At 46.9% G+C, this 25,779-nt stretch overlaps 1 protein-coding gene across 3 annotated transcripts in view; it reads left to right on the top strand.

Annotated features, from left to right (window-relative positions):
• The window catches only part of CRK (CRK proto-oncogene, adaptor protein), a 30,097-nt gene extending 4,558 nt beyond the window's left edge, over positions 1-25,539 (top strand). For 2 of the 3 annotated variants that reach the window (XM_021671311.2, XM_021671312.2), the window contains exons 2-3: positions 5,844-6,379; positions 25,089-25,539. In XM_021671311.2, coding sequence (XP_021526986.2) covers positions 5,844-6,379; positions 25,089-25,226 — 674 coding nt within the window. In that variant the 3' untranslated portion in view covers positions 25,227-25,539. The remainder of the gene's footprint in view (positions 1-5,843; positions 6,380-25,088) is intronic. The other variant, XM_021671313.2, reaches the window with a different exon arrangement.
• Positions 25,540-25,779: the final 240 nt, after the last annotated feature.

The raw sequence follows: 25,779 nt of genomic DNA, 5'->3' as shown, positions 1-25,779 counted from the left end.
GAGTGCAGTTCACACCATGTGGCACTGGAGCAAGAGCACTGAGCCTGCCTCCGACCTTCGTGCCAGGTGATCTTTCAAAGGGACTTGGCTTCATAGTCTTTGTTCTCTTCCCCTGCCCCAAAATGCGTTTCACTCGGCCTGCTGTGGCAACTGAGGAACCGCAGCAGTGGACGGCAGGGAGTGGCTGCCTTCCTTCTTAGGGTGAAGAGCGTGCCTTGGAACCCTTCACGGATGGTCGCAGCTGCTTGTTGCGATTTTGTTGTGTCTTGGGACACTGTATTGTTGCTGCTACTGTTCTTTACAGGAACTTGGCTCCGGTTGAAAGTGAAGGCCAGGTGGGGAGGCTGTCTTCCTGGGACGCGCTGCTTTGCTCCTTGCTCACCAGCCACACTGTGCTTGCTTTGTATCTCCAGCAATCCTATGAGCTTCTCAAATCTTGGAGGATGTTGTGTTTAGCTTCTTTCCAGCACTTTAGAGTTACATTCATTAAGAATAATACCTGGCTGGGCGCGATGGCTCACAGCAGTAATCCCAACACTTTGGGAAGACAAGGTGAGCGGATCATGAGGTCAAGAGATCGAGACCATCCTTGCTTAACGCGGTGAAACCCCATCTCTACTAAAAATACAAAAAAATTAGCTGGGTGTGGTGGTGTGTGCCTGTAGTCCCAGCTACTCAGGAGGCTGAGGCAGGTGAATCGCTTGAACCCAGGAGGCAGAGGTTGCAGTGAGCCGAGATCACGCCACTGCACTTCAGCCTGGTGACAGAGTGAGACTGTCTCAAAGACAACAACAGAAAGAATAGTATCTAACACTTACCAAGCACTTCTTATCTGCCAACCACTGTCCCAAAAGGACACTGTCCCAAAAGGACAACTAATGGGTAAACCTTAGCAAGGGAGCGTTTCTCCGCCCAGGTGTGATCAGAACCCTTTCTAAGATGTGGGTGCTCAGGTGGCCTCCCTACCACTCTGCCCTAGAGTTTTCTTGACCAGGCAGTGCTAAGTAGGTCCCTGTGCTCACACTGACCCTGTCCTGAACAGTTTCTCCATAGGCCTGAAAGGTCATCCTGCATTAGCCTAATGGTGACAGGCAAGGTGGCCATGAATCTCCTTGACTACCAGACATTCTCCATCAGTGATCCTCCTCAGTAAAGAATCTCCAGAATATAGCACCACCGTGCTCTGCCATGACCATAACCAAGCTCACCTCTCCAGTCCTGCGCTCAGAATTAGTGTGATCATCGTTTGCTGGTGCCCAAGGAGTGTTGGCCATGGGGACAGTCCTGGCACTCACACGCCTTTCAGTGTCTGAAATTGGAGAAACAGCCAGTATTCCTGGGTTTGGGCTGTTAACTTGTTTTAAGCTAACAGCCATGAGTTCCACAGGTGGACCTTGTGTAGTGTAAGAAATGTGTGACTATCCTTGAGATTGTGTCTTGGTCTCATTCATTTGGATGGAAAGAGAGGCCCTCACAGTGCTCATTCTGCGTTAAGGACTTTTGATTCGCTTCCGAAGTTAACGTTTTATCTTTTTACCTCTCTCCAGTAGTGAATTTAAAATGTACTTTTCCTGATCATTCTGGAAGAACTTTTTTTTTTTTTTTTTTTTTTGAATTGAGACAGGCTCTGACTCTGTTGACCAGGCTAGAGTGCAGTAGCACGATCTCTGCTTCGCAGGCCTGAATGATCCTCCCACCTCAGCCTCCAAAGTGGCTGGGACTAAAGGCGTGCGCCACCATGCCTGACCCGGAAGAGCTGTTTTCTAACACTGAACAAAATAATGAGGTCTCTAGCTGGGTGTGGTGGTGCACACCTATAGTCCCAGCTCCCCAGGAGTCTGAGGCGAGAGGATAACTTGAGGCCAGGAGTCCAAGGCCACGGTGTGCAATGATTGTCCTGTGAATAGCCACACAATTTAACCTGGATGGCATAGCAAAAACCTGTCTTTTAAAAATTAATAAGACCAGGTACAGTGGCTCATGTGTAAGATCACAACACTTTGGGAGGCCTGAGGAGCGTTGGCCATAGAGAACAGTCCTGGCACTCATACCCCTTTCAGTGTCTTAAAGAGGGAAGAGGATTACTTTGAGCTCAGAAGATCAAGACCATCCTGGTCAACATGGTGAAACCCCATCTCTACTAAAAATACAAAAAATTAGCTGGGCATGGTGGCGCGTGCCTGTAATCCCAGCTACTCAGGAGGTTGAGGCAGGAGAATTGCCTGAACTAAGGAGGCGGAGGTTGCGGTGAGCCGAGATCGTGCCATTGCACTCCAGCCTGGGTACCAAGAGCGAAACTCTGTCTCAAAAAATAAATAAATAAATAAAAATAAAAACGCATACTCAGGAGACTAAAGTGAGAGGATCGCTGGAACCAGGAGTTTTAGACCAGCCTGGGCAACATGGGGAGACCCCTGTCTCAAAAAACAAAGCCAAGGCCAGGCGTGGTGACTCACGCCTGTAATCCTAGTACTTTGGGAAGCCAGGGCAGATGAATCACTTGAGCTCAGGAGTTTGAGATGCCTGGGCAACATGGCAAAACTCTGTCTCTACAAAAAATTAGTTGGGTGTGGTGGTGCACTCCTGTAGTCCCAGCTATTCGAGAGGCTTGAGGTGAGAGGCTGGTTTCAGCCCGGGAGGTGGAGGTTGCAGTGAGTTGAGATCACACCACTGCTCTCCAGCCTGGATGGCAGAGCCAGACCACACTGTCTCAAAAACAACAGGCAAAACCCACAAAACTCATTTTCATTTTTGTTTCTTTGAGACAGGGTCTCACTGTGCTGTCCAGGCTGGAATGCAGTGGCATGATCATGGCTCACCATAGCCTTGAACTCCTGGGGGCAGCCCATTCTCCCACTTAGCTTCTCCATTAGCTGGGACTCACAGGCATGCACCACCATGCCTGGCTAATGTTTTTTATTTGTTTGTTTTTGAAGATATGGGGTCTTACTTTAGTGCCCAGGCTGGTCTCGAACTACTGGCATCAGTCCTGCCTCAGCCTCCCAAAGTGCTGGGATTGCAGATGTAAGCCAACTGTGCCTGGTCATTTTGTTTTTTTCCAGCTTCTTTATGTTTTTTTTTTTTTTTTAGAGTCAGGGTCTTACTCTGTCACCCAGATTGGAGTGCTTTGGCGTGATCATTGGCACACTGTACACTCATAGAACTCCTGGGCTCCAGTGATTCTCTCACCTCAGCCTCCCGAGTGGCTGCAGCTGCAGTCGTGCACCTCTACGCTCAGCTAATTTTTAAATAATTTTTATAGTGATGAGGTTTTGGCTGTGTTGCCTATGCTGGTCTCAAAATCCTGGACTCAAGCAGTCCTCCCATCTCAGCCTCCCAGAGTTCTAGGATTACAGGTGTGAGCTACCATGCCCAATACATTTCCTTTTCTCTGTTCATCTCATCTCTTCTCTTTCCTTCTTGTCTTTTTTTTTTTTTTTTTTTTTTTGACACAGAGTCTTGCTCTGTTGCTCAGGCTGGAGTACAGCAGTGTGATCATGGCTCAGTGTAGCCTTTGACCTCCCGGGCTCAAGCGGTCCTCCTACCTGAGCGTCCTTAGTAGCTGGGACTACAGACGTGTGCCACCACGCCCAGCTAATTTTTAAATTTTTTGCAGTGACAGCCATGTTGACCAGGCTAGTCTTGAACTCCTGAGCTCCAGGAATCCACCCGCCTCAGCCTCCCTAAGTGCTGGGGTTAGAGAAGTGAGCCAACGTGCCCAGCCAGAACTCATTCTCTATAAGTTGTTTATTATTTTTTCAGGAAACCGAAACGTGAAAAATCCAGTGAAGATAATTTGCTCTTTTGGGCGCTTAACTGAGTGCAGTTAAAGGTTTGTATTCCTAATTAGAAACTTTGTTTCTTACCGGCATGGTGGTCCATACCTGTAATCCCAGCACTATGGGAAGCCGAGATCCCAAGGACCCGGGGAGTTCACCAGCCTGAGCAACATGGCAAAACCCCTTTCCACAAAAAATACAAAAAGTAGCCAGATGTGGTGGCGTGTGTCTGTAGTCTAAGCTACACCGGAGGCTGGAGTGGGAGGATTGCTTGTGCTCGAGAGGCTGAGGCTGCAGTGAGCTATGATCATGCCACTGCATTCCAGCCTGGGTGACACAGTGAGACTCTGACTCATTAAAAAAAAAACAAAACTGATTCTTGTTTGAACTTACTCATTTTGTTTGAATATGTTCATTTATTTTCCTTGAACTTTAGAATCAGCATAGATGAAATGCATCCTCAAGTATGTTCTGTGTGTAGGGCCACATACACGCTTGTGTCTTAGGAATTTTAAGTGTCCCTAATATCTTTCTCTGCATCCTCAGTGTGTTATCAGATGATATTTTAACACTTTATTTTAATGTGTTCTTTCTTTCAAGCATTCTTTCTTTCAATGACCTGTTAGCTTCATAGCAGTCTAGTTTCTATGTTTTATTGAAGATCTTGGGAATTGATTTTTAAGCAGTTAGCCCGTTAGTTTATTGGTTTCAGCTTCTTGGTTCTGTTGCCTTTTAACTGTCAGAGAGAAAATTGAGATTAGCTATCTTAGATCAAATAAGATAGGAAAGGCCAGGCGCTGCAGCTGATGCCTGTTAATCCCAACACTTTGGAATGCTGAGGCTGGAGGATTGCCTGACCCCCGGTGTTTCAGACTAGCCTGGGCAACATAGTGAGACCCCGTCTCTACAAAATACTTAAAAATTAGCCGGGTGTGGTGGTGTGTGCCTGTCATCCCAGCTACTCAGGAGGCTGAAGTGGGATGATTGCTTGAGCCTGGGAGGTCAAGGTTGCATTGAGCTGTGATCGTGCCACTGCACTTCGGCCTGAGCAACACAGTGAGACCCTGTCTCAACAACAAAAACCACAACAACAAAAATAGTTTTTCTTAAGTTGGAATTGTACATTCTAGATGTGAAGAGAAAAAATGTACGAGCTCAGTGTAGATACTAAGCTATCTCCGCTTTCTTCTGGAGAAGCTGCGGGGACCCATGAAAAACAAGAGCTGGCTACATTTCCTGAGGTTGAAAAGGAGATGTAGGCAGGTCACGGTGGCTCACACCTGTCATCCCAGCACTTTGGGAGGCTGAGGCAGGCAGATTTCCTGAGGTCAGGAGTTTGAGACCAGCCTGACCGACCTGGTGAAACCCCATCTCTGCTTAAAATACGAAAATTAGCTGGGCGTTGTGGTGGATGTCTATAATGCCACCTACTTGGGAGGCTGAGATAGGATAATCGCTTGAACCCGGGAGACAGAGGTTGCAGTGAGCCAAGATTGTGCCACTGCACTCCAGCCTGGGTGACAGAGTGAGACTCAGTTTCAAAAAAAAAAAAAAAAAAGTAGATGCAACAGAACCATGAGCCCTGTGCTGCTCTTTGAATGGGTTGGCAACAGAACATATTTGGAGAATGCGCCAAAAGTCTCCCTGTCTTTGATGGAGATTCGAGCATGTCCTGAGTGGCCTCGTCTGTCCTGGCCTTTGATCCTTCTCTGGGGCTGGGAGTGATGGGCGTCTTTCTTCTCAGGGGTGTTTCTGCTTCCAGCTGTGATGTTGATATGCTGTGAAGAGAAGGGGTTATCTTTATTCTAGAGTTTTTTTTGCTGATTAAATCTGGACTAAACATGTATGGGGCAGGCATAAAATCTCCATTTTGGCCAGGCACAGCGGTGAGCTCCTGTAGTCCCCGCTACTTGGGAGTTTGTGGTGAGAGGATCGCTTGAGCCCAGGAGGTCGAGACCAGCCTGGGTGACAGTGAGATCTCAACTCTGAAAAAGAAAAATAAAATCTGCATTTCGTCTCCAGTGTAGTACATCATTAAATAACACCCTGCTCTGTTTTTTCCAGGGGTGAGCCCCTCCAGACTCCGAATAGGAGATCAAGAGTTTGATTCATTGCCTGCTTTACTGGAATTCTACAAAATACACTATTTGGACACTACAACGTTGATAGAACCGGTTTCCAGATCCAGGCAGGGTAGTGGAGTGATTCTCAGGCAGGAGGAGGCGGAGTATGTGCGAGCCCTCTTTGACTTTAATGGGAATGATGAAGAAGATCTTCCCTTTAAGAAAGGAGACATCCTGAGAATCCGGGATAAGCCTGAAGAGCAGTGGTGGAATGCGGAGGACAGCGAAGGCAAGAGGGGGATGATCCCAGTCCCTTACGTCGAGAAGTATAGACCTGCCTCCGCCTCAGTGTCGGCTCTGATTGGAGGTAACCAGGAGGGTTCCCACCCGCAGCCACTGGGTGGGCCGGAGCCGGGGCCCTATGCGCAACCCAGCGTCAACACTCCGCTCCCTAACCTCCAGAATGGGCCCATATATGCCAGGGTTATCCAGAAGCGAGTCCCCAATGCCTACGACAAGACAGCCTTGGCTTTGGAGGTACATAATGTGCAAAACGTAGAAGGAAGAGATCTGCCGCAGGGCCTCGGTCCTCTTAGAGCTTTGTAGGAATGCTGACTCGGCAGCACTGGGATGTTGCAGATGTCAAACCGTTAAGTACTGATGTTGGCATTGAATGTTGGGTTTTCTCTTTTTCATAGAAAACCTGTTTGGGAATGAGTAAGCTTAAAACTGTGTAACTGAATGTTCTTAATTGCTCTGCTAAACACACGTGGACTGCTTTCATAACACCACCTGAATTCACAGAATTAACCTCAAATGCTTTTCCTCATCTGCATCCTCACCTGTCTCTTGCTTTCTGTTTGTTGTTGTCTGAAAGAAGGTGGGTTCAGATGGATTTGAGTGTAAGAAGTGGTCTCTAGCAAAGCACTTACGTGGGATTTTCCCACAAAAACATGTTTTGCTTCAGGGGGCGTGAAGTTCCTTACCACTAACTGTGTGCATTCAGTAAGAACCCAGGAGGAAACAGTGAGGCCTTGTCGAGGTGTGCAGAGATTGAGACCCAAAGCTGCTCATTCCGAGGAGGAGCAGCAGCTGCACATGGTCTTTGTTGTTAAATCATTTCACACACAAGAAGCCAGTTCTTCCTGAGGAATTAATTTTTGCCTTTTGCTGGTGAAGTATCTTTGGTAACCCATTTCCTTCTGGCCAGCCATTATATCATGTTAATTCTCTTTTGCACTCATACCTTTGTCCCTCACCTCCTTCCTTTCTTCCTCTCTCCCTTCCTTCCTTTTCAGAAGAGCTGATGGTTCAGTGTAAAAGCTAGTACAGGTTGGGCACAGTGGCTCACACTTGTAATCCTAGTGCTTTGGTAGGCCCAGGCAGGATGACCACTTGAGAGCAGGTGTTAAAGACCAGTCTGGGAAACACAGTGAGACCCCAGCTTTTTTAACCAAAAGTTAAAAAGTTGCCAGGCATGGTCATGCACCCGTAGTCCCAGCTTTGATGAGAAGTGAATGTGTGCTGTCTGGGGTTAGCACTACTATTGTTTGGAGGTTAAGAAAAATACATTTCTAGCCTCAGATTTTCCCTTAAGTTCAGATGAGCATCCAACATGGTGCTGTACATATGATGGATGTGATTCTTTTTTCTTTCTCTTTATTTTTATCTGGCTTTACTGAGTCACTAGCTGAAACTCTTGACATTTATTACAGATTTTGTTAACACTGGGTTGAAGTAAGTATGGAAACATGAAACAAAGGCCGGGCACAGCAGCCTCATACCTGTAATCCCAGCACCTTGGGGGAGGCAAAGGTGGACAGATCACTTGAGCTCAGGAGTTGGAGACCGGCGTAGGCAACATGGCAAAACCCTGTCTCTACGAAAAATGAGCCAGGCGGATGGCACGTGCCTTGGCTCATGCCTGTGGTCTCAGCTTCTCGGGAGGCTGAGGAGGGAGGATCACCTGAACCTGAGAGACCATGGCTGCAGTGAGCCGAGATCACAACACTGCACTCCAGCCTGGGTGACAGTGAGGCTCTGTCTCAAAAAAGGGAAAAAAAAAAAAAAAAAAAAGCCACGGAACAAGCCAGCTGACACCCAGGAGAAACTAGTTATCTCATTAATTCTGCTCCTGTTGGCATTTCCTTTCTCCAAGAGGTTTAATCATGCCTGCCTTGATTAGAGGCGTTACTGCTCAGAAAAATGGTTGAGCTTCTCTCCCTGCTGTGAAGTACATGTCTTACAAATAAAGATTTGAGTAGAAAGCTAGTTTATGATCTTCGTAAGTTTTCCTTTTTGGGTATCTTGTTGTTTTGAAATGGAGTCTTGCTCTGTCACCCAGACTGAAGTGCGGTGGCGAGATCTCAGCTCACTGCAACCTCCTCCTCCTGGGTTCAATCTGTTCTCTTGCCTCAGCCTCCTAAGTAGCTGGGATCACCGCACCTGGCTAATTTTTGTATTTTTAGTAGAGATGGGTTTCACTATGTTAGCCAGGCTTGTCCTGAACTCCTAACCTCAGGTGATCCGCCCACCTTGACCTCCCAAAATGCTGAGATTACGGACATGTGCCACCATGCCCAGCTAATTTTTGTATTTTTAGTAGAGATGGGGTTTCTCCATGTTGGTCAGGCTGGTCTCAAACTCCTGACCTTGTGATCTGCCTGCCTCGGCCTCCCAAAGTGCTGGGGTTACAGGCATGAGCTCCCGCGCCCGGCCCACACCTCTAATTGTCTTATATATTGAGGTCACTAAGATTTTCTTTGAAGAAAGTTTCAGTGCTTCCAAAAAAAAATAATAATAAATTTGGCCAGGTGTGATGGCTTGATCACCTGAAGTCAGGAGTTTGAGAACAGCCTGGTCAACATAGTGAAACTCTGTCCCTACTAAAAATACAGAAATTAGCCAGGTGTGGTAGCATGCGCCTGTAGTCCCAGCTACTTGGGAGACTGAGGCGTGAAAATCTCTTGAACCAGGGCAGTGGAGGTTGCAGGGAGCTGAGATCATGCCAGTGCACTCCAGCCTGGGCGACAGAGTCTCTGTTTCTAAATAAATAAAGAGGCCTATAATCCCAGCACTTTAGGAAGCCTAGATGGGAGGATCACTTGATGCCAGGATTTCCAGATCTGCCAGGGCAATGTAGCAATACCCTGTCTCTACAAAATATTTAAAAATTAGCCTGGTATGGTGGTATGCCAGGCTCACTACTTGGGAAGCTGAGGCAGGAGGATCATTTTAGCCGAGGAGGTTGAGGCGATAGTGAGCCATGTTTTTGCCATTGTACTCCAGTCTGGGAGACAAAACAAGACAGTCTCAAAAGAAAAAAAAAAAGTATTTTTTTTTTTTAAATAAATAAACTTAGAAAACACTGTTTCAAGAACCACCCCCCGTCATCTCACGGATGGATGTTTTCTGCATGGTGTATTTGCTGTGACCAGAGTCTTTCATTAGAATATAAGTTAGTAGGCCGGGTCTGGTGGCTCATGCCTGTAATCCCAGCACTTCAGGAGGCCGAGGCAGGCATATCACCTGAGGTCGGGAGTTTGAGACCAGCCTGGCCAATGTGGAGTAACCCCATCTCTATTAAAAATACAAAATTAGCTGGGCATGGTGGTGGGCGCCTGTAATAGGCAGGAGAATTGCTTGAACCCGGGAGGCAGAGATTACGGTGAGCCCCGATTGCACCATTGCACTTCAGCCTGGGCAACAAGAGTGAAATTCTGTCTCAAAAAAAAAAAAGCCGGGCGCGGTGGCTCACACCTGTAATCCTAGCACTTTGGGAGGCCGAGGCGGGTGGATCATGAGGTCAAGAGATCAAGACCATCCTGGTCAACATGGTGAAACTCCATCTCTACTAAAAATTAAAAAAATTAGCTGGGCATGGTGGCGTGCGCCTGTAATCCCAGCTACTCAGGAGGCTGAGGCAGGAGAATTGCCTGAACCCAGGAGCGGAGGTTGCGGTGAGCTGAGATCGCACCATTGCACTCCAGCCTGGGTAACAAGAGCGAAACTCCATCTCAAAAAAAAAAAGAACATAAGTTATTAAATGTTTTCCCTTTCCCCACCCACTAGATTTCTTTAGTAGGGAAGAAGGCTTTAGACAGAAGGGACTAACTAGTTAGCAAAGGAGAGATAGTCCTCTGTCCACCGTAGTTGTGTGGGTCAAGCAGTCACATATTCTGGGGCAATGTAACAGTGAGGAAGATAGACTCCATCTTCCCCATCCTGGAGCTGTTGACGAAAACACACAGATACACTGGTGCTGTGAAGAAGAGATACTGAGAGAACAGTAACATTGGAACAGTGCAGAGGCATCATTCATTGTTTGATCTTAGATTCCAGCTTTTTGATTCGTGGTTCCTTTGGGAGCTTGTATTGTGGCAAATCTTATCTTGTATATGCAGGCATTCATTTTTATACTATGCTTTTTTTTTTTTTGAGACGGAGTTTCGTTCTTGTTACCCAGGCTGGAGTGCAATGGTGCGATCTCGGCTCACTGCAACCTCCACCTCCTGGGTTCAAGCAGTTCTCCTGCCTCAGCCTCCCGAGTAGCTGGGACTACAGGCATGCGCCACCATGCCCAGCTAATTTTTGTATTTTTAGTAGAGACAGGGTTTCACCATGTTGACCAGGATGGTCGCGATCTCTTGACCTTGTGATCCACTCGCCTCGGCCTCCCAAAGTGCTGGGATTACAGGCGTGAGCCACCGCTCCCGGCCCTTTTTTTTTTTGAGAGAAAGTTTTGCTCTTGTTGCCCAGTCTGGGGTGCAGTGGCGCGATCTTGGCTCCCCGCAACCTCCACCTCCCAGGTTCAAGTGATTCTCCTGCCTTAGCCTCCCGAGTAGCTGGGACTACAGGCGTGTGCCACTCATCTCATAGGTGGATGTTTTCTGCATGGTGTATTTGCTATGACCATTGCCTGGCTAATTTTGTATTTTGAGTGGAGACGGGGTTTTTCCATATTGGCCAGGCTGGTCTTGAACTCCGGACCTCAGGTGACCCACCTGCCTCAGCCTCCCAGAGTGCTGGGATTATAGACATGAGCCACCGTGTCCGAACATTTTTTTTCCCTTTTTTTTGAGACACTGTCTTGTTCTGTTGCACAGGCTAGAGTGCAGTGTGGCGTGATCCTGGCTTACTGCAACCTCCTTCAAGCAGTTGCCTGCCTCAGCCTCTTGAATAGCTGAGGTTAGAGGCACCCACCACCATGCCCAGCTAATTTTTATATTTTTAGTAGAGATGCAGTATCTCCATATTGGTCAGGCTGGTCTTGAACACCTGACCTCATGATCCTCCTGCCTCGGCCTCCCAAAGTACTGGGATTTCAGGTGTGAGCCACCGCGCCCGACTGATTTTTTTTTTTTGAGTCAGAGTCGCACTGTGTTGACAGGCTGGAGTGCAATAGTACAATCTCAGCCCACTGCAAACTCTGCCTCTCAGGTTCAGGCCATTATCCTGCCTCAGCCTCCCGAGTAGCTGGGACTACAAGCGTGGCCCACCGCACCCAGCTAATTTTTGAATTGTTTGTTTTTGTTGTTGAGACAGAGCCTTGCTCTGTCGCCCAGGCTGGGGTGCTGTGGCATATTCTCAGCTCACTGCAACCTCTGACTCCCTGGTTCAAGCAATTCTCCTGCCTCTGCCTCCCGAGTAACTGGGATTACAGGCACACACCATCACATCCAGCTAATATTTTATAGTTTTTTAGTAGAGACAGGGTTTCACCATGTTGGCCAGGATGGTCTTGATCTCTTGACCTGGTGATCTGTCCACCTCGGCCTCCCAAAGTGCTGGGATGACAAGTGTGAGCCACTGCATCTACCTGACCCTTTCTTTAAATGCAGTAATTGTGTAACTTCGTTCCCTGATTGAGCATGGCATTTTGCATTGGATAGATGGTGATGAGACTTGAGGAGAACTAGGGTGCACTATGGGTATTCTCAGGCTTGAACCTGGTCTTCAGGGTACAGATAGGGAAGGTAAAATGCTTTGGGTTCTTGGTAATATGCAGCAGTGAGTATATCAGCTCTGTATTACCCCAAAATTGTGAAGGCCTTTTGAGCTGTGTATGGAGAATTGGAGTAAAGGGTATATCCTTTCGTTGTTGCTGTTTTTGTTTTTGAGACAGGACTCGCTCTCACCCAGGCTGGCATGCAGTGGCTCGGCTTCTGCTCATTGTGGCCTTGACCCATGGGGCTCAAGTGATCCTCTCGCCTCAGCCTTCTTAGTAGCTGAGAGGACAGGTGTGTGCCACTATGCCCGGCTAGTTTATATATTTTTTTATAGAGACAGGGTTTCAACATGTTGCCCAGGCTGGTCTCAAACTCCTGGGCTCAAGCAATCCTCCAGCCTGGGCCTCCCAAAGTGTTGGGATTGTAGACATGAGCCACAGTGCTCGGCCCAGATTATTTTTTAACAATCTGTTTGAATATCTCTTCAGTGGGAGAACTATCAACCACAACAGTGTAGTTCAGAGGCGCCAAACTTGGTTCATAGCAACCCTAGTGTCTCAGTAATATTTCATAGTGCCCCTAGGCCAAAAGAAATACCTAACTCACAGTTCATTAAGTAGCTAGGTCTCTACAACCGACGTGTTTATATTCTAATAACTTACTAGCCATTTAACAAAATAATAAACATAATTAGAAAATTGTATTTATTTTTATTTTTATGTTTTTTGAGACAGAGTCTTGCTTTGTTCCTACCAGGCTGGAGTGCAGTGGCATGATCTCAGCTCACTGCAACCTTCGCCTCTAGGGTTCGAGCAATTCTCTGTCTCAGCCTCCTGAGTAGCTGGTATTGCAGGCGCCTGACACCACGCCCAGCTAGTGTTTGTATTTTTAGTAGAGACAGGGTTTCACCATCTTGGCCAGGCTAGTCTTGAACTCCTGACCTTGTGATCCACCCACCTCGGCCTCCCAAAGTGCTGGGATTACAAGTGTGAGCCACCACACCCAGCCTTTTAAAAATTTTGTGTAACTATGGGTACATAGTAGGTGTACATATTTATGAGGTACATATGATGCTTTGAAATAGGCATAACAGTGTCTAATCACAGCAGGGTATCTTGGCTCAAGCACTCATCATTTGTGTTGGGAACATTCCAGTTCCACTCTTTTACTTTTTTTTTTTGTTTTTTTTTAAAGACAGGGTTTCACCTTTTTGGTCAGGCTGGTCTTGAACTCCCGACCACAGGTGATCCACCTGCCTTGGCCTCCAAAGTGCTTGGATTACAGATGTGAGCCACCATGGCCGGCCCCACTCTTTTAGTTCTTTATACAATAAATTATTGTTGGCTGGGTGTAGTGGCTCACACTTGTAATCCCAGTACTTTGAGGGGCCGAGGCAGGTGGATTGCTTGAGCCACAGTGTTTGAGATCAGCCTGGGCAACACGGTGAAACCACATCTCTAAAAAAAATACAAAAAGTAACATGGTGTGGTGGCCTGAGCCTGTAATCCCCCCTACTAGGGAGGTTGAGATGGAAGGATTGCTTGAGCCCGGGAGGTTGACTGCAGTGAATTGTGATTGCACGAGTGCACTCCAGCCTGGGCGACAGAGCGAGACCCTGTCGTTTATAAACAAATGAATACATTGGTAATTATTGACTGTAGTCACCCTCTTGTGCTATCAAATACTAGATCGTATTCATTCTTTCCAGGTTTTTGTACCCAGCAAATTGTATTCTTACTGTATTATTAAATAACTATAAGTACTTAACTATTGAGATGTGTACATCTGTTAGACACTGTGTACTTTCTCAGACTTTGGGATCGTGCTGAACATTGCTACCCTCATTTCCTGTTTCATATTTTTTTTCAGGAGGTCCTTGCTTTTTTTGTTAAAGTTTGTTTGAGATGGAGTCTTGCTCTGTCGTCCAGGCTGGAGTGTGGTGGTGTGATCTCAGCTCACTGCAACCTCTGCCTCCCGGCTTCAAGCAATTCTCCTGCCTCAGTCTCCTCAGTAGCTGGGATTACAAGTGTATACCACCATGCCTAGCTAATATTTTGTATTTTTAGTAGAGATGGGGTTTCACCATGTTGGTTAGGCTGGTCTTGACTGCTGACCTCATGATCTGCCCACTTCAGCCTCCCAAAGTGCTGGGGTTACAGTCGTGAGCCACCACACTTGGCCCTTGCTTTTTTTTAATCATCACAGCTTCCAGAACTGAGCTTTACAAGGATATGACATCTTTGGAAGGTGCATATCATGAGCTAATGTGAAAATGGAGAACTGTGTTGAGTTAGTAGTTCCCGTGGCATCATAGATGTCACAGTAACACTGTGTTTACCTCGAACATTTAGAATACTTCGTGGCATCTGTGTGAGTTAACTATGATGCCTCTGATACTACTGTTTGGGAAACTCAGATAAAGTTGATTGTATTCCCATTTTTAGAGAAACAATTTTTTTTTTTTTTTTTTTTGAGATGGAGTCTCGCTCTGTTGCCAGTCTGGAGTGCAGTGGTGTGATCTCAGCTCATTGCAATCTCTGCCTCCCGGGTTCAAGTGATGCCTTTGCCTCAGCCTCCTGAGTAGCTGGGATTACAGGTGCGTGCCACCACACCTGGCTAATATTTGTATTTTTAGTAGAGACAGGGTTTTACCATGTTGTCCAGGCTTGTCTGTAACTCCTGACCTCAGGTGATCCGCCTGCCTCAGCCTCCCAAAGTGCCGGGATTACAGGCGTGAGCCACCGCGCTGGGCCTGTTGAGAGAAATTTCTTTATGTTGAGCTAAAACGTGTGTACTATACGGTCACCACTCATCAAGGGGGTGGGGAGCTTAGTTTCAGGCATTATCAGCTGGTAAGCTAGAGATCTTTTGTGACTCACACCAGAACCAGGGTAAGGCCTGTCTCCCGGGATTCTGTGGGGTATTTTTTCTGTTCATGTGGAAGTCTACCAGTTAAATCTCAAAGACCTGCAGCTCTCCACCAGTACCACCCATGCCAGTCTCATGCAGGTGAATAGTTAAGGCTGAATCGTCCTTATTTGTTTCCATCTCTTTGAAGGACTGTCTGGGCCCTAAATACTACCTGCTGCTTCTATCAGGGGTCTGCAGACCTTTTCTGTAAAGATTTTTGAGGGCCTTAAATTCTATGTCCCAACTCTGCCATTGTAGCAAGAAAGAAATCATAGATAAAACAACAAATGAGCTTGCTGTGTTCCAGTAAAGCTACAGAAGCAACAGGCTGATGTGTGGCCAGGCTCTGTGACTCACACCTGTAGTCCCAGCACTTCCGGAGGCAGAGGTGGGAGGGTTGCTGGCGTCCAGGTGTTTGAAACCAGCCTGGGCAACGTGGTGAGACCTGGTCTCTACAAAAACTTTTTAAAAACTTAGCCAGCTGTGGAGTTGTGCACCTGTGGTCCCAACTGCCTGGGAGGCTGAGGTAGGAAAATGGCTTGAGCCCAGGACGTTGGAAGACAGGGCTGCTGTAGTGCCTCTCTGAACATGCTTTCCCTGGCCTCGTGTCTGTGAATGTGTGTGTGCTTCCTGCCCTGAGCTCACTGAAGTCCTGCAGCATATCTGGATCAGAGGAATGTTGTCATTGATGTGCTTCTGGTTGGTGATAGGGACGTAGAAAAGCCATCACCTGGGGTTGTAGCAGCAAAAAAAATCAGAGTTCTGTGCTGGCTCCGGTACAGTGAATTCCAGAAATGAATGCCGTTTGGGTTCTGATTGTGAAATGAATGCCGTTTGGGTTCTGATTGTGTTATCATCACCAGAACTCACTGGCAGAGATCAGCTGGGTAATCTTTTGTTCCTGGACCAGTTCCAGATCTCACTGCACCAGGATCATGACGGCCTTGAGAACTACACAGAGCTAGGGAAGCAGGCAGACTTTTTACGTTCCTTGGGAGCAAAGGGGCTGTGGTAACCACGTTCTGCCTTTACGAATGACTCCACACACACACAGTCGGACTTGCTTCCTACAGAAGCGAAGAGAAAGGTGCTTGTTACAGTCGACTCTTCTAGGTGTTTTGTGAAAGGTGGTTCTTTAGGATATAGCCTTAAGTCTACCATTCTACTTAATAGCAAAATCTGTGTTTAAATACCTCAGTGTTACATTGTCTTTATTCTTTGTTGTTGTTTTTTGTTTGTTTATTTGAGACAGGGTCTCACTCTTATCACCCAGGCTGGAGTGCAGTGGCGTGATCTTGCTCTGCCTCCTGGGTTCAAGCAATTCTTGTGCATCAGCCTCCCAAGTAGCCGGGATTACAGGTGTGTGCCACCATGCCTGGATAATTTTTGTATTTTTAATACAGATGGGGTTTTGCCACGTTGACCAGGTTGGTCTCAAACTCCTGGCCTCAAGCGATCCGCCCACCTCAGCCTCCCAAAGTACTGGGATTATAGGCGTGAGCCACTGCGCCCAGCCTATATTGTCTTATTCTTAGGCACTCAAAGTGCAGTCTCAAATCACATGCCACAGAGCTGTAAGAAGCCCCTAAGGATATATTACAGGATCAGGAGGCTGAGGACCAGACTGGACGATAAAACAGTTCCTCTGGTGAGAGACTCAGCAGTCACTTTCCTGTAGTGAGGTCTCCCTCTTGGAAAGAAAGGCGAACTGCCTTGTAGTACTCCAAGTCCTGTCTGAACTCTTTCTTGTTCATTGGTAATTCGTATTAGTATTTTTCTTTACTATTTATAACTTGAATTTTGAAATCAGTAGTGTTAGAACTGCTGTTACTACTACATTCACTGATGAGTACATTCCTCTGTATTGTAAGATTGTAACAGTTCTGGGGCAGGTACTAGGTTTCACTGTCTTTGTCTTTGAATTAGGACACCCTTGTCTGGGCAACATCATGCAACTGGTCAGTGCAGCAATTAGCTGGGTGTGGTGGCATGCCTGTAGTCCCAGATACTCTAGTGACTGAGGTGGGAGGATGACTGAGCCTGGGAAGTTGAGTCTGTAGTGACCTGTGATTGCGCCACTGCACTCCAGCCCTGCCTCAGAAAAAAGAAGTCGTAGTACACCAAGTTTCAAACCCGTGTATGCAACCCGCCACCTTCCCTGATCTGGTCTTTGAGAATTATGCTTTAGTGAATTAACAGGAAGAGTCACAATTCTGACCATTTCTGAATTAGAGAAAGAACTGCTCTTAGTGGGGCCAAATGTTCTTAGAATACGTCACCCCTCCGGCCTTCGTCCTCTACCCTCCGGCCAGTTGGCCACCACTCCTTCTTCTAAACTGCTGAAGACCCAAGGCCTCATGTGGACCACAGGAAACCCTGGTCTCTAATATTATTATACTGCCTTTGGGATTTGTCTCTTCTTGACCTTAGGAGAATTTCATGTGCTTTAAACATTTCAGGAAAAAGACCCCAAAAAGTGCAAGGGTTATTTAATTTTAGTAAGATCTTCCTTGAGGTATTTTTACTTAAAGGCCATTTGGTCAGGCTAATTAGCCCAATTGATTGCTTACAACTTTTCGTTTTTATCCATTAAAAAATTAGAACCAGGCCAGGCCTGATGGCTCACTCCTGTAATCTCATCACTTTCGGGAGGCCGAGGCAGGTGAATCACCTGAGGCCAGGAGTTTGAGACCAGCCTGGCCAACGTGGAGAAACCCCGTCTCTACTAAAAATAAAAAATTAGCTGGGTGTGGTAGCACATGCCTGTAATCCTGGCTACTCCAGAGGCTGAGGCAGGAGACTCGCTTGAACCCGGAAGACAGAGGTTACAGTGAGCCAAGATTGCGCCATTGCACTCCAGTCTGGGCAACAAGAGTGAAACTCCATCTCAAAAAAATAATAAAAGTACAAAATTATTGGGTCTATACTACATCTTAAAGAAAGAAAGAAAAATAAAAATACAAAATTAGCTGGGCATGGTGGTGCATGCCTGTAATCCCACCTCCTTGGGAGGCTGAGGCAGGATAATCACTTGAACCTGAGAGGCAGAGGTTGCAGTGAGCTGAGATTGTGCCATTGCACTCTAGCCTGGGCAACAAGAGCAAAACTCCATCTCAAAGAAAAAATCTGAGTCATTTCAGTTATGGCATAGCCATTATCTCATCCCCTGATATTTAAACCTCTCTGCCAAGAACCTGATCAATTGTAAAGAAAAGATTTGTCTTTTTTTTTTCAGATCTGAGCTTGCTCTGTTGCCCAAGCTAGGGTGCCCAGTCATAGCTCACTGCAGCCCCAAACTCCTGGGCTTGTGATCCTCCTACCTCAGCCTCCCAAGTAGCTGGGACTACAGGCATGTGCCACTGCACCTGGCTAATTTTGTACTTTAAATTTTGTAGCAATGGGGGTCTCGCTTTTTAGCCTAGGCTGATCTTGAATTCTTGGCTTCAAGCAGTCCTGCTTGGGCCTCTTAAAGAACTGGGATTATAGGTATGAGCCACTGCATCTGGCCTTTTCTTTTCTTTTTTTTTTCCTTCCCCCCCGCCCCCCCCAGCTGTGGCCCCTTTTCCTTTTCTTTTCTCTTCATTTTATTTAATTTTTAAAAAATTTATTTATTTATTTTTATTTTTTCTTTTCTCTCCCTTTCCCTTTTCTTGAGACAAGAGTTTCACTATGTTGCTGAGGAAGTCCTCAAACTCCTGGGCTCAGCTGGGCAAGGTGGCTCATGCCTGTAATCCCAGCACTTTGGGAGGCTGAGGTGGGTGAATCACTTGAGGTCAGGAGTTTCAGACCAGCTTGTCCAATGTGGTGAAACCCGGTCTCCACTAAAAATACAAAAATTAGCCGAGTGTGGTGGCGTGTACCTATAATCTCAGCTCCTCGGGAGGCTGAGGCAGGAGAATCTGGGAGGCAGAGTTTGCAGTGAGCCAAGATTGTGCCACCGCACTCCAGCTGGTTGGCAGAGCAATACCCTGTCTCAAAAAGAAAAATCCTTCTGGGCTTGAGGGGTCGTCTCCCCTCTGTCCCCCAAGTATCTGGGACTACAGGTGCATGCTGTCACACCTGGCATAAAAAGAAGTTTTGGATTTTGGTGTGGTTTTCCTCTGTAGGATAGAACCAAGAGAATCTGTACATTAAAGATAGTTCTTATATAGTCCAAAGGTCTAATTTACACATAATTCCTTTCCCCAGCAACATCTTGCCTCATAGGAATCCCTACTCATTTATCCCTTAGAAGGCTGAAAGAAGAAAGATCTGGAGGCACATCAGTAGCCTTTGCCCTACGTTTTGAGAAATTGATGTGGTTCTGTGGTAACAGCAGGGGTGGGCTGGTCCACTTTTTACCCTGCCCTCCACCTCTTAGAGCTATGTGGGATGTGATTCAAGACTACACTTTGAATGCTTAAGAATAAAGACAATATAACATTGAGGTGATTAAACAGATTTTGCTATCAAGTAGAAGGGTGGACTTAAGGCTGTGTTCTAAAGATCCACCTTCCACAAAACACCTGGAAAAGCTGACTAAAATATAACAAGCATCCATTTTTTTTTTCGAGACGGAGTCTTGCTCTGTCACCCAGGCTGGAGTGCAGTGGCATGATCTCGGCTCACTGCAGCCTCCGTCTCCCGGATTCAAGGAATTCTCTACCTCAGCCTCCCAAGTGGCTGGGATTACAGGTGCCTGCCACCACACCTGGCTAATTGTATTTTGTATTTTTAGTAGAGGTGAGGTTTCACCATCTTGGTCAGGCTAGTCTTGAACTCCTGACCTCATGATCCACCTGTCTTGGCCTCCCAAAGTACTGGGATTACAGGTGTGAGCCACCATACCCGGCCTCCTGTGTGTGTTTCCAGTATGAGTACGTTAACAGATTCAGATAATAGCCAATATTGGGGATGTTAGCGGAGAAGGCAGGCCTTAAGTCATCAAACCAGCTTCTTGAAAGAAACTGACTGACCCCTTAGTTCTCAAATAGAGGCCAGCCTAGTCTGAGTAGCAGTTTAATTTTTTTTCTTTTCTTTTCTTTTTTTTTTTTCGAGACTGAGTCTCGTTCTGTGGCCCAGGCTGGAGTGCAGTGGTGCAGTCTCAGCTCAGGCAGTTTAAATTTTTTGACCTGAGCATCAAAAACATCCCCTCAGGCATGTTTCTCTTTCTTCAGGTCTGGAACATATGATTCCAGCTCCAGCTAGCAGAAGAGCACTTTAAGTGACCTGAGTTTGTTTGTTTATTTTTTTTGAGACGGAGTCTTGCTCTGTCGCCAGGCTGGAGCACAGTGACGCAGTCTCGGCTCACTGCAACCTCTGCCTCCTGAGTTCAAGCGATTCTTCCGCCTCAGCCTCCCGAGTAGCTGGGACTACAGGCGTGTGCCAAATGCCCAGATAATTTTTGTATTTTTAGTAGAGACGAGGTTTCACCATGTTGGCCAGGATGGTCTTGATCTCTTGACCTCGTGATCCACCTGCCTCGGCCTCCCAAAGTGCTGGGATTACAGGCGTGTGTCACCACGCCTGGCCTGTGACATGAGTTTTTAACAGACAGTACAGATAAATACTAAAAGTGAGGGAAGAAGTGCTGCATTTAATGTAATTTACCTTAACATAGCCAGGGATTAGTATCACAGAGATATTAGTCCCAGTAAGACGTGCGAAGTGTGTGTATGAGTGTTTGCAGAGGGTGGAGAGTTGCCAGCTGGCAGGTCAGCGGTACAGATAATTCACCAAGGAGCAGTCTCATTTGAAGGGGCTGGTGTCTCACTTGAAATACTGCAAGATTTTTTTTTTTTAGACTGGATCTTGCTCTGTTGACCAGGGTAGGGGTGCAGTGGCACAGTCTGGGCTCCTGCAACCTCGAACTCCCAGGCTCGGGTGGTGCTCCTGCCACAGTCTCCTGGGGAGCTGGAACTGCATGTGCACAGCACGGTGCCTTACTAATTTTTTTTGTTTTTCAAGAGACATGGTCTTGCTATTGTTGCCTAGCCTGACCAGGCTGGGGCATGCCAGAATCTTTTTTTCTTTTTTCTTTTTTTGGAAACATGGTCTTGCTCTGTTGCCCAGGCTAGAGTACAGTGGCACAATCTTGGCTCACTGTAATCTCAGCCTCCCGGGGTCAAACAATCCTCCCACATTAGCCTCTTGAGTAGCTGGGACTACAGGTGCACACCACTATGCCCGGCTAATTTTTTTATTTTTTGTAGAAATGGGTTTTCACTGTGGTGCCCAGGCTGGTCTTGAACTGCTGAGTCCAAGTGATCTTCTCTCCTTGCCCTCCCAGAGTGCTGGGATTACAGGTGTGAACCACAGGACCCTGCCCAGATGTGAGAAACCTTGAATTCTAAAATTGCTGGCCAGCCAAGCACGGTGGCTCACTCCTGTAATCCAGCACTTTGGGAGGCCAAGGCAGCTGGATCACCTGACTTCATGAGTTTGAGACCAGCCTGGCCAACAGGGCTCTCCGTCTCTACTAAAGTATAAAAATTAACTGGGAGTGGTGGTACACGCCTGTAGTCCCAGCTACTCAGGAGGCTGAGGCAGGAGAATCGCTTGAACCCAGGAGGCAGAGGCTGCAGTGAGCTGAGATGGAGCCACTGCACTCGAGCCTGGGTGACAGTTGGGACTCCATCCCAAACAAACATAAACATAAGTACAAACAAAATTGCTAGGAATGAACAGAACCCTGGTGATAACAGCCTACAAGGACTGTATCTGTTTGTAAGAATAGCACATCATTCATCCCTTCCTCTCCTTCCTTTACACGTGTGCTCAGCGTTAATCTTCACAATATAGGCAGATGTAGCTGCTGCTTTTTTTTGAGACAGGGTCTTTGTTGCCCAGGCTAGAGCGCAGCCTCAACCTCCCAAGTGGTTCAGGTGACCTCCTACCTCAGCCTCCCAAGTAACTGGGCCCATAGTCGCACACTAACACGCTTGGCTGATGTTTAATTTTTTTGTAAAGGCGAGGTCTCACTGTTTTGCCAGCGCTGCTCTCAAGATCCTGGGCTCTGGCCATCCCCCAACCTCAGCTTCCCAAAGTGCTGGGATTACAGGCATGAGCTACTGCGCCCGGCCAGCTGCTGCTTTTTCTCAGCCTCTGTATCTTATCTGCTTATCTCTGTCCCTTTTTTCTCAGAATCCTATGACCCATACCATGACTTTAGGCCTCTGTAATCTTTTTTTTTTTTTGAGATGGAGTCTTGCTCTTTCCCCAGGCTGGAGTGCAGTGGCATGATCTTGGCTCACTGCAACCTCCGTCTCCTGGATTCAGGCAATTCTCCTCCGTCAGCACTCTGAGTAGCTGGGACTACAGGCGCGTGCCACCACACCCGGCTAATTTTTTGTATTTTAGTAGAGATAGGCTTTCACCGTGGCCAGGATGGTGTCGATCTCCTGACCTCATGATCCGCCCGCCTCGGCCTCCAAAAGTGCTGGGATTACAGGCATGAGCCACTGCGCCCAGCCAGGCCTCTGTAATCTTTAGAGAGTTCTTTAGGAAACATCAGAGGGGCTAGTAGGCAAGCTGTCCGTCTGTGAGTGAGGCCACACTGGTCCTGGAAGAGGCCTGCGCCTGGACGTAGGTTGGCTGTGGCCTGCGGACGTTTTTAGAGAACCCAGTACAGCCCCAGGAGCATAATTTGAGTTTCTGATACTATATAAAATGCATAAATGGTGCAGATGCTCATGCCTGTAATTAGCTGGGCATGGTGGAGTGTGCCTGTAGTCCCAGCTACTTGGGAGGCGAGTGTGGGAGGATCACTTGAGCCCAAGAGTTACAGGCTGCAGTGAGCCATGATGGTGTCACTACACTCCAGCCTGAGTGACAGAGTAAGACCCTGTCTCAAAAAAGCATAAATGGGCTTCGGAACCAGGTAGTGCTGAGCTCAAATTCCCAGCCCCGTCACTAACTGGGCTACCTCACATATATCATGTGATTTCTCTAAACTGCTGTCTTCATTTGTAAAATGAAAATAGTACTGTATTGCAGGATTATTATGAGGTTTAAAAAATACTTCTTATTTTAACATCAACTATTATATTGCAAAATATAAAATCCCCTTGGCCTGGCACAGTGGCTCCTGCCTGTAATCCCCCAACACGTTGGGAGGCTGAGGCAGGTGGATCACCTGAGGTTGGGAGTTCGAGACCAGCCTGGCCAACTTGGTGAAACCCTCTATCTACTAGTAATACAAAAAAATAAGCCGGGCATGGTGGTGTATGCCTGTAATCCTGGCTACTCAGGAGGCTGAGGCAGGAGAATTGCTTGAACCTGGGAGGCAGAGGTTGCAGTGAGCCGAGATTGTGCCATTGCACTCCAGCCTGGGCAATGAGAGTGAAACTGTCTTAAAAAAAAAGAATGCCCTCTACTATACTATATAATAATTCAGTAAGTAGTAATTAGTTTAATAAAACCAAATAAACAGAGTATGCTCAGAATTCAAATATTGTTACCTAAAGGATGATCATAAAACTTTTTTTATTTTTTTATATATTTTTTAAAGACGGGGTTTCACCATGTTAGTCAGGCTGGTCTTGAACTCCCAACCTCAGGTGATCCGCCCGCCTTGGCCTCCAAAGTGCTTGGATTACAGGCATGAGCCACCACGCCTGGCCGATCATAAAACTCTTTAGTTGGTGGGCACAATGATTCACACCTGCCTGTAATCCCAGCACGTAGGGAGACCGAGGCGCGCAGATCACCTGAAGTCAGGAGTTCGAGACCAGCCTAACCAACATGGAGAAAACCTGTCTCTACTAAAAATACAAAATTAGCCAGGCATGGTGGTGTGCCCCTGTAATCCCAGCTGCTCGGGAGGCTGAGGCAGGAGAATCGCTTCAACCCAGGAGGCGGAGCTTGCAGTTAGCCGAGATCGCGCAATTGCACTCCAGCCTGGGCAACAAGAACAAAATTTCATCTCAGAAAAAACAACCAAACAAAAAAACAACAACCAGAAAAAACTCTAGTCCAGTGACATCTGAGGCTTTATCTCACCATTTAGTATTTTGCCACAGGGTGAATCCATTCATCAGGCTGACCTCTTAAGTTTTGTAGCAGGATAGAAGTGTATCGTAGATTGATAGAACTTCATATTTCATTTTGCAACAAAAGACATTTTATAAATATGTGCCAAAACAGGGATTTTTTGTTTGTTTGTTTTGTTTTTTTGAGGCAGGGTCTGGCTCTGTTGCCCAGGCTGGAGTGCAGTGGCGCAATCTCGGCTCACTGCAACCTCTGCCTCCTGGGCTCAAGCAATTCTCCCACATCAGCCCCCCAAGTAGCTGGGACTATAGACAGCCACCACCACACCCAGCTAATTTTTGTATATTTTTAAATTTATTTTTAAGCAAGCTATTTGTAAGGATAATTTTTGTATTTTTTTTTTTTTTTTTTTTAAAGACGGGATTTCACCATGTTAGTCAGGCTGGTCTTGAACTCCCGACCTCAGGTGATCCGCCCGCCTTGGCCTCCAAAGTGCATGAGCCACCATGCCCAGCCTAATTTTTGTATTTTTTTGTAGAGACGGGTTTCACCATGTTGCTTGGGCTGGTCTCAAACTTCTGAGCTGAGGGAATCCATCCATCTGTGTTAGGCTCAGAAAGTGCTGGGATTGCAGGCATGAGCCACTGTGCCTGACCATGGTTGTTTTTTTGTCCCCTCATTGGGTAATGCTTGGGTACCAAGGGGCATTGAGGGAGCCTCAAGGTCTGTCTGAGGGTGGGATTGCTGGCGAGGCGGACAGTGGCTTGTCAAGTAGAGCTGGCAGAATTAGGTCGGGGTTTCTCAGGAAGCTAATTGGATTTGGAGTTTTGGCCTCTATCTGCCCATACGGGAAAAGGCTTACCTTCGTCAGGAGTGATAGGAACACGGGATTTTCTAGGACCACATACCGTATGCTTGCCATGATCGCTAATGCTGTGCAAGCAGCAACAGGCCAGGACATGTGTGTGCTAGTGGGCGGCGGGATTGTGTTGCTACCACATGCCAAAGAGAGGGGAAGGCTGCTGCTCCTGGGACAGGGCCTGCAGGCAGGCAGAACACTGAGGGCAGTTAGTACAAAGAAAGGGAACACTAGTGAGCTCACTGATACTGGGATTGCTCATGCAGAGAGCTTGAGTTTTCTGTTCATTATCATTCTTTTTTAATCAAAAAGTATTGTTATCTGGGATCCTCTTTTACTTTCTATATTCTCTGTGTTTTTCTGCACTGCTAAAAACACTTCTTCTGCCTGCATTAACCACAAGTAATCAGTCTGGTGGCTGGGGCTGGGGAGGCAGCAAATAGCCATTTCTGTGACATCCCTAGAGCGATCACATGGGCAGAGTATGCCTAAGCAGAGAATGGAGTTTGTCCGCTGCATTCCTAACTGGAAATAAAGTGCTGTCCTTATTCTCCTCCTGCAGGTCGGTGAGCTGGTAAAGGTTACGAAGATTAATGTGAGTGGTCAGTGGGAAGGGGAGTGCAATGGCAAACGAGGTCACTTCCCTTTCACACATGTCCGTCTGCTGGATCAACAGAATCCCGATGAGGACTTCAGCTGAGTAGAGCTCAACAGTTTTGCTGACACATGGGAACAATATTTTTTTTTCTAACTGCCATCTATACAATTTTCTTACAGATGTCAAAAGCAGTCTAGTTTATATAAGCATTCTGTTACCTGTGACCTTTTTTAGACTGAACGACTCCATTCCTAGTCTTACTTAGCACATTCAGGGTACGAACTGGAGGGCTGTGTGTTAGCTTCTGAATTGGCGATTTAAGGAGGTAGTGGCGGTGCCCGTGTATCAGGAGGGAGAGGTGTCTTGCCTCCTTTCTCTCAGGCAGTGCAGCTCACCTGTGGAAAACCGACGGACAGGAAGGAGTGTTACACACTGCTTACCCTGATTTATTCAGTGGTTTTGTTTTCATTCTGGAACCATACTATCGAATGGCAACAGACTGTTCCCTACCACCCCCATGAAGTAATCATGCACCGTGTGAATAGTATTGAGCAGGACCGCTTTCATTTATGGAACATGACCGTCGTATGACTCATTCTGACACTGCAGACCCTAAGAATTCTAAGAACACTACTAGAAGCATTTGTCTTCCTTC

Source organism: Aotus nancymaae, unplaced genomic scaffold (assembly GCF_030222135.1).
Source record: "Aotus nancymaae isolate 86718 unplaced genomic scaffold, 86718_ANA_hifiasm-v0.15.2.pri h1tg000018l, whole genome shotgun sequence".
Taxonomy (NCBI): domain Eukaryota; kingdom Metazoa; phylum Chordata; class Mammalia; order Primates; family Aotidae; genus Aotus; species Aotus nancymaae.
The sequence above is the reverse complement of the archived record's forward strand: the minus strand, read 5'-3'. Positions and strand labels throughout refer to the sequence as shown.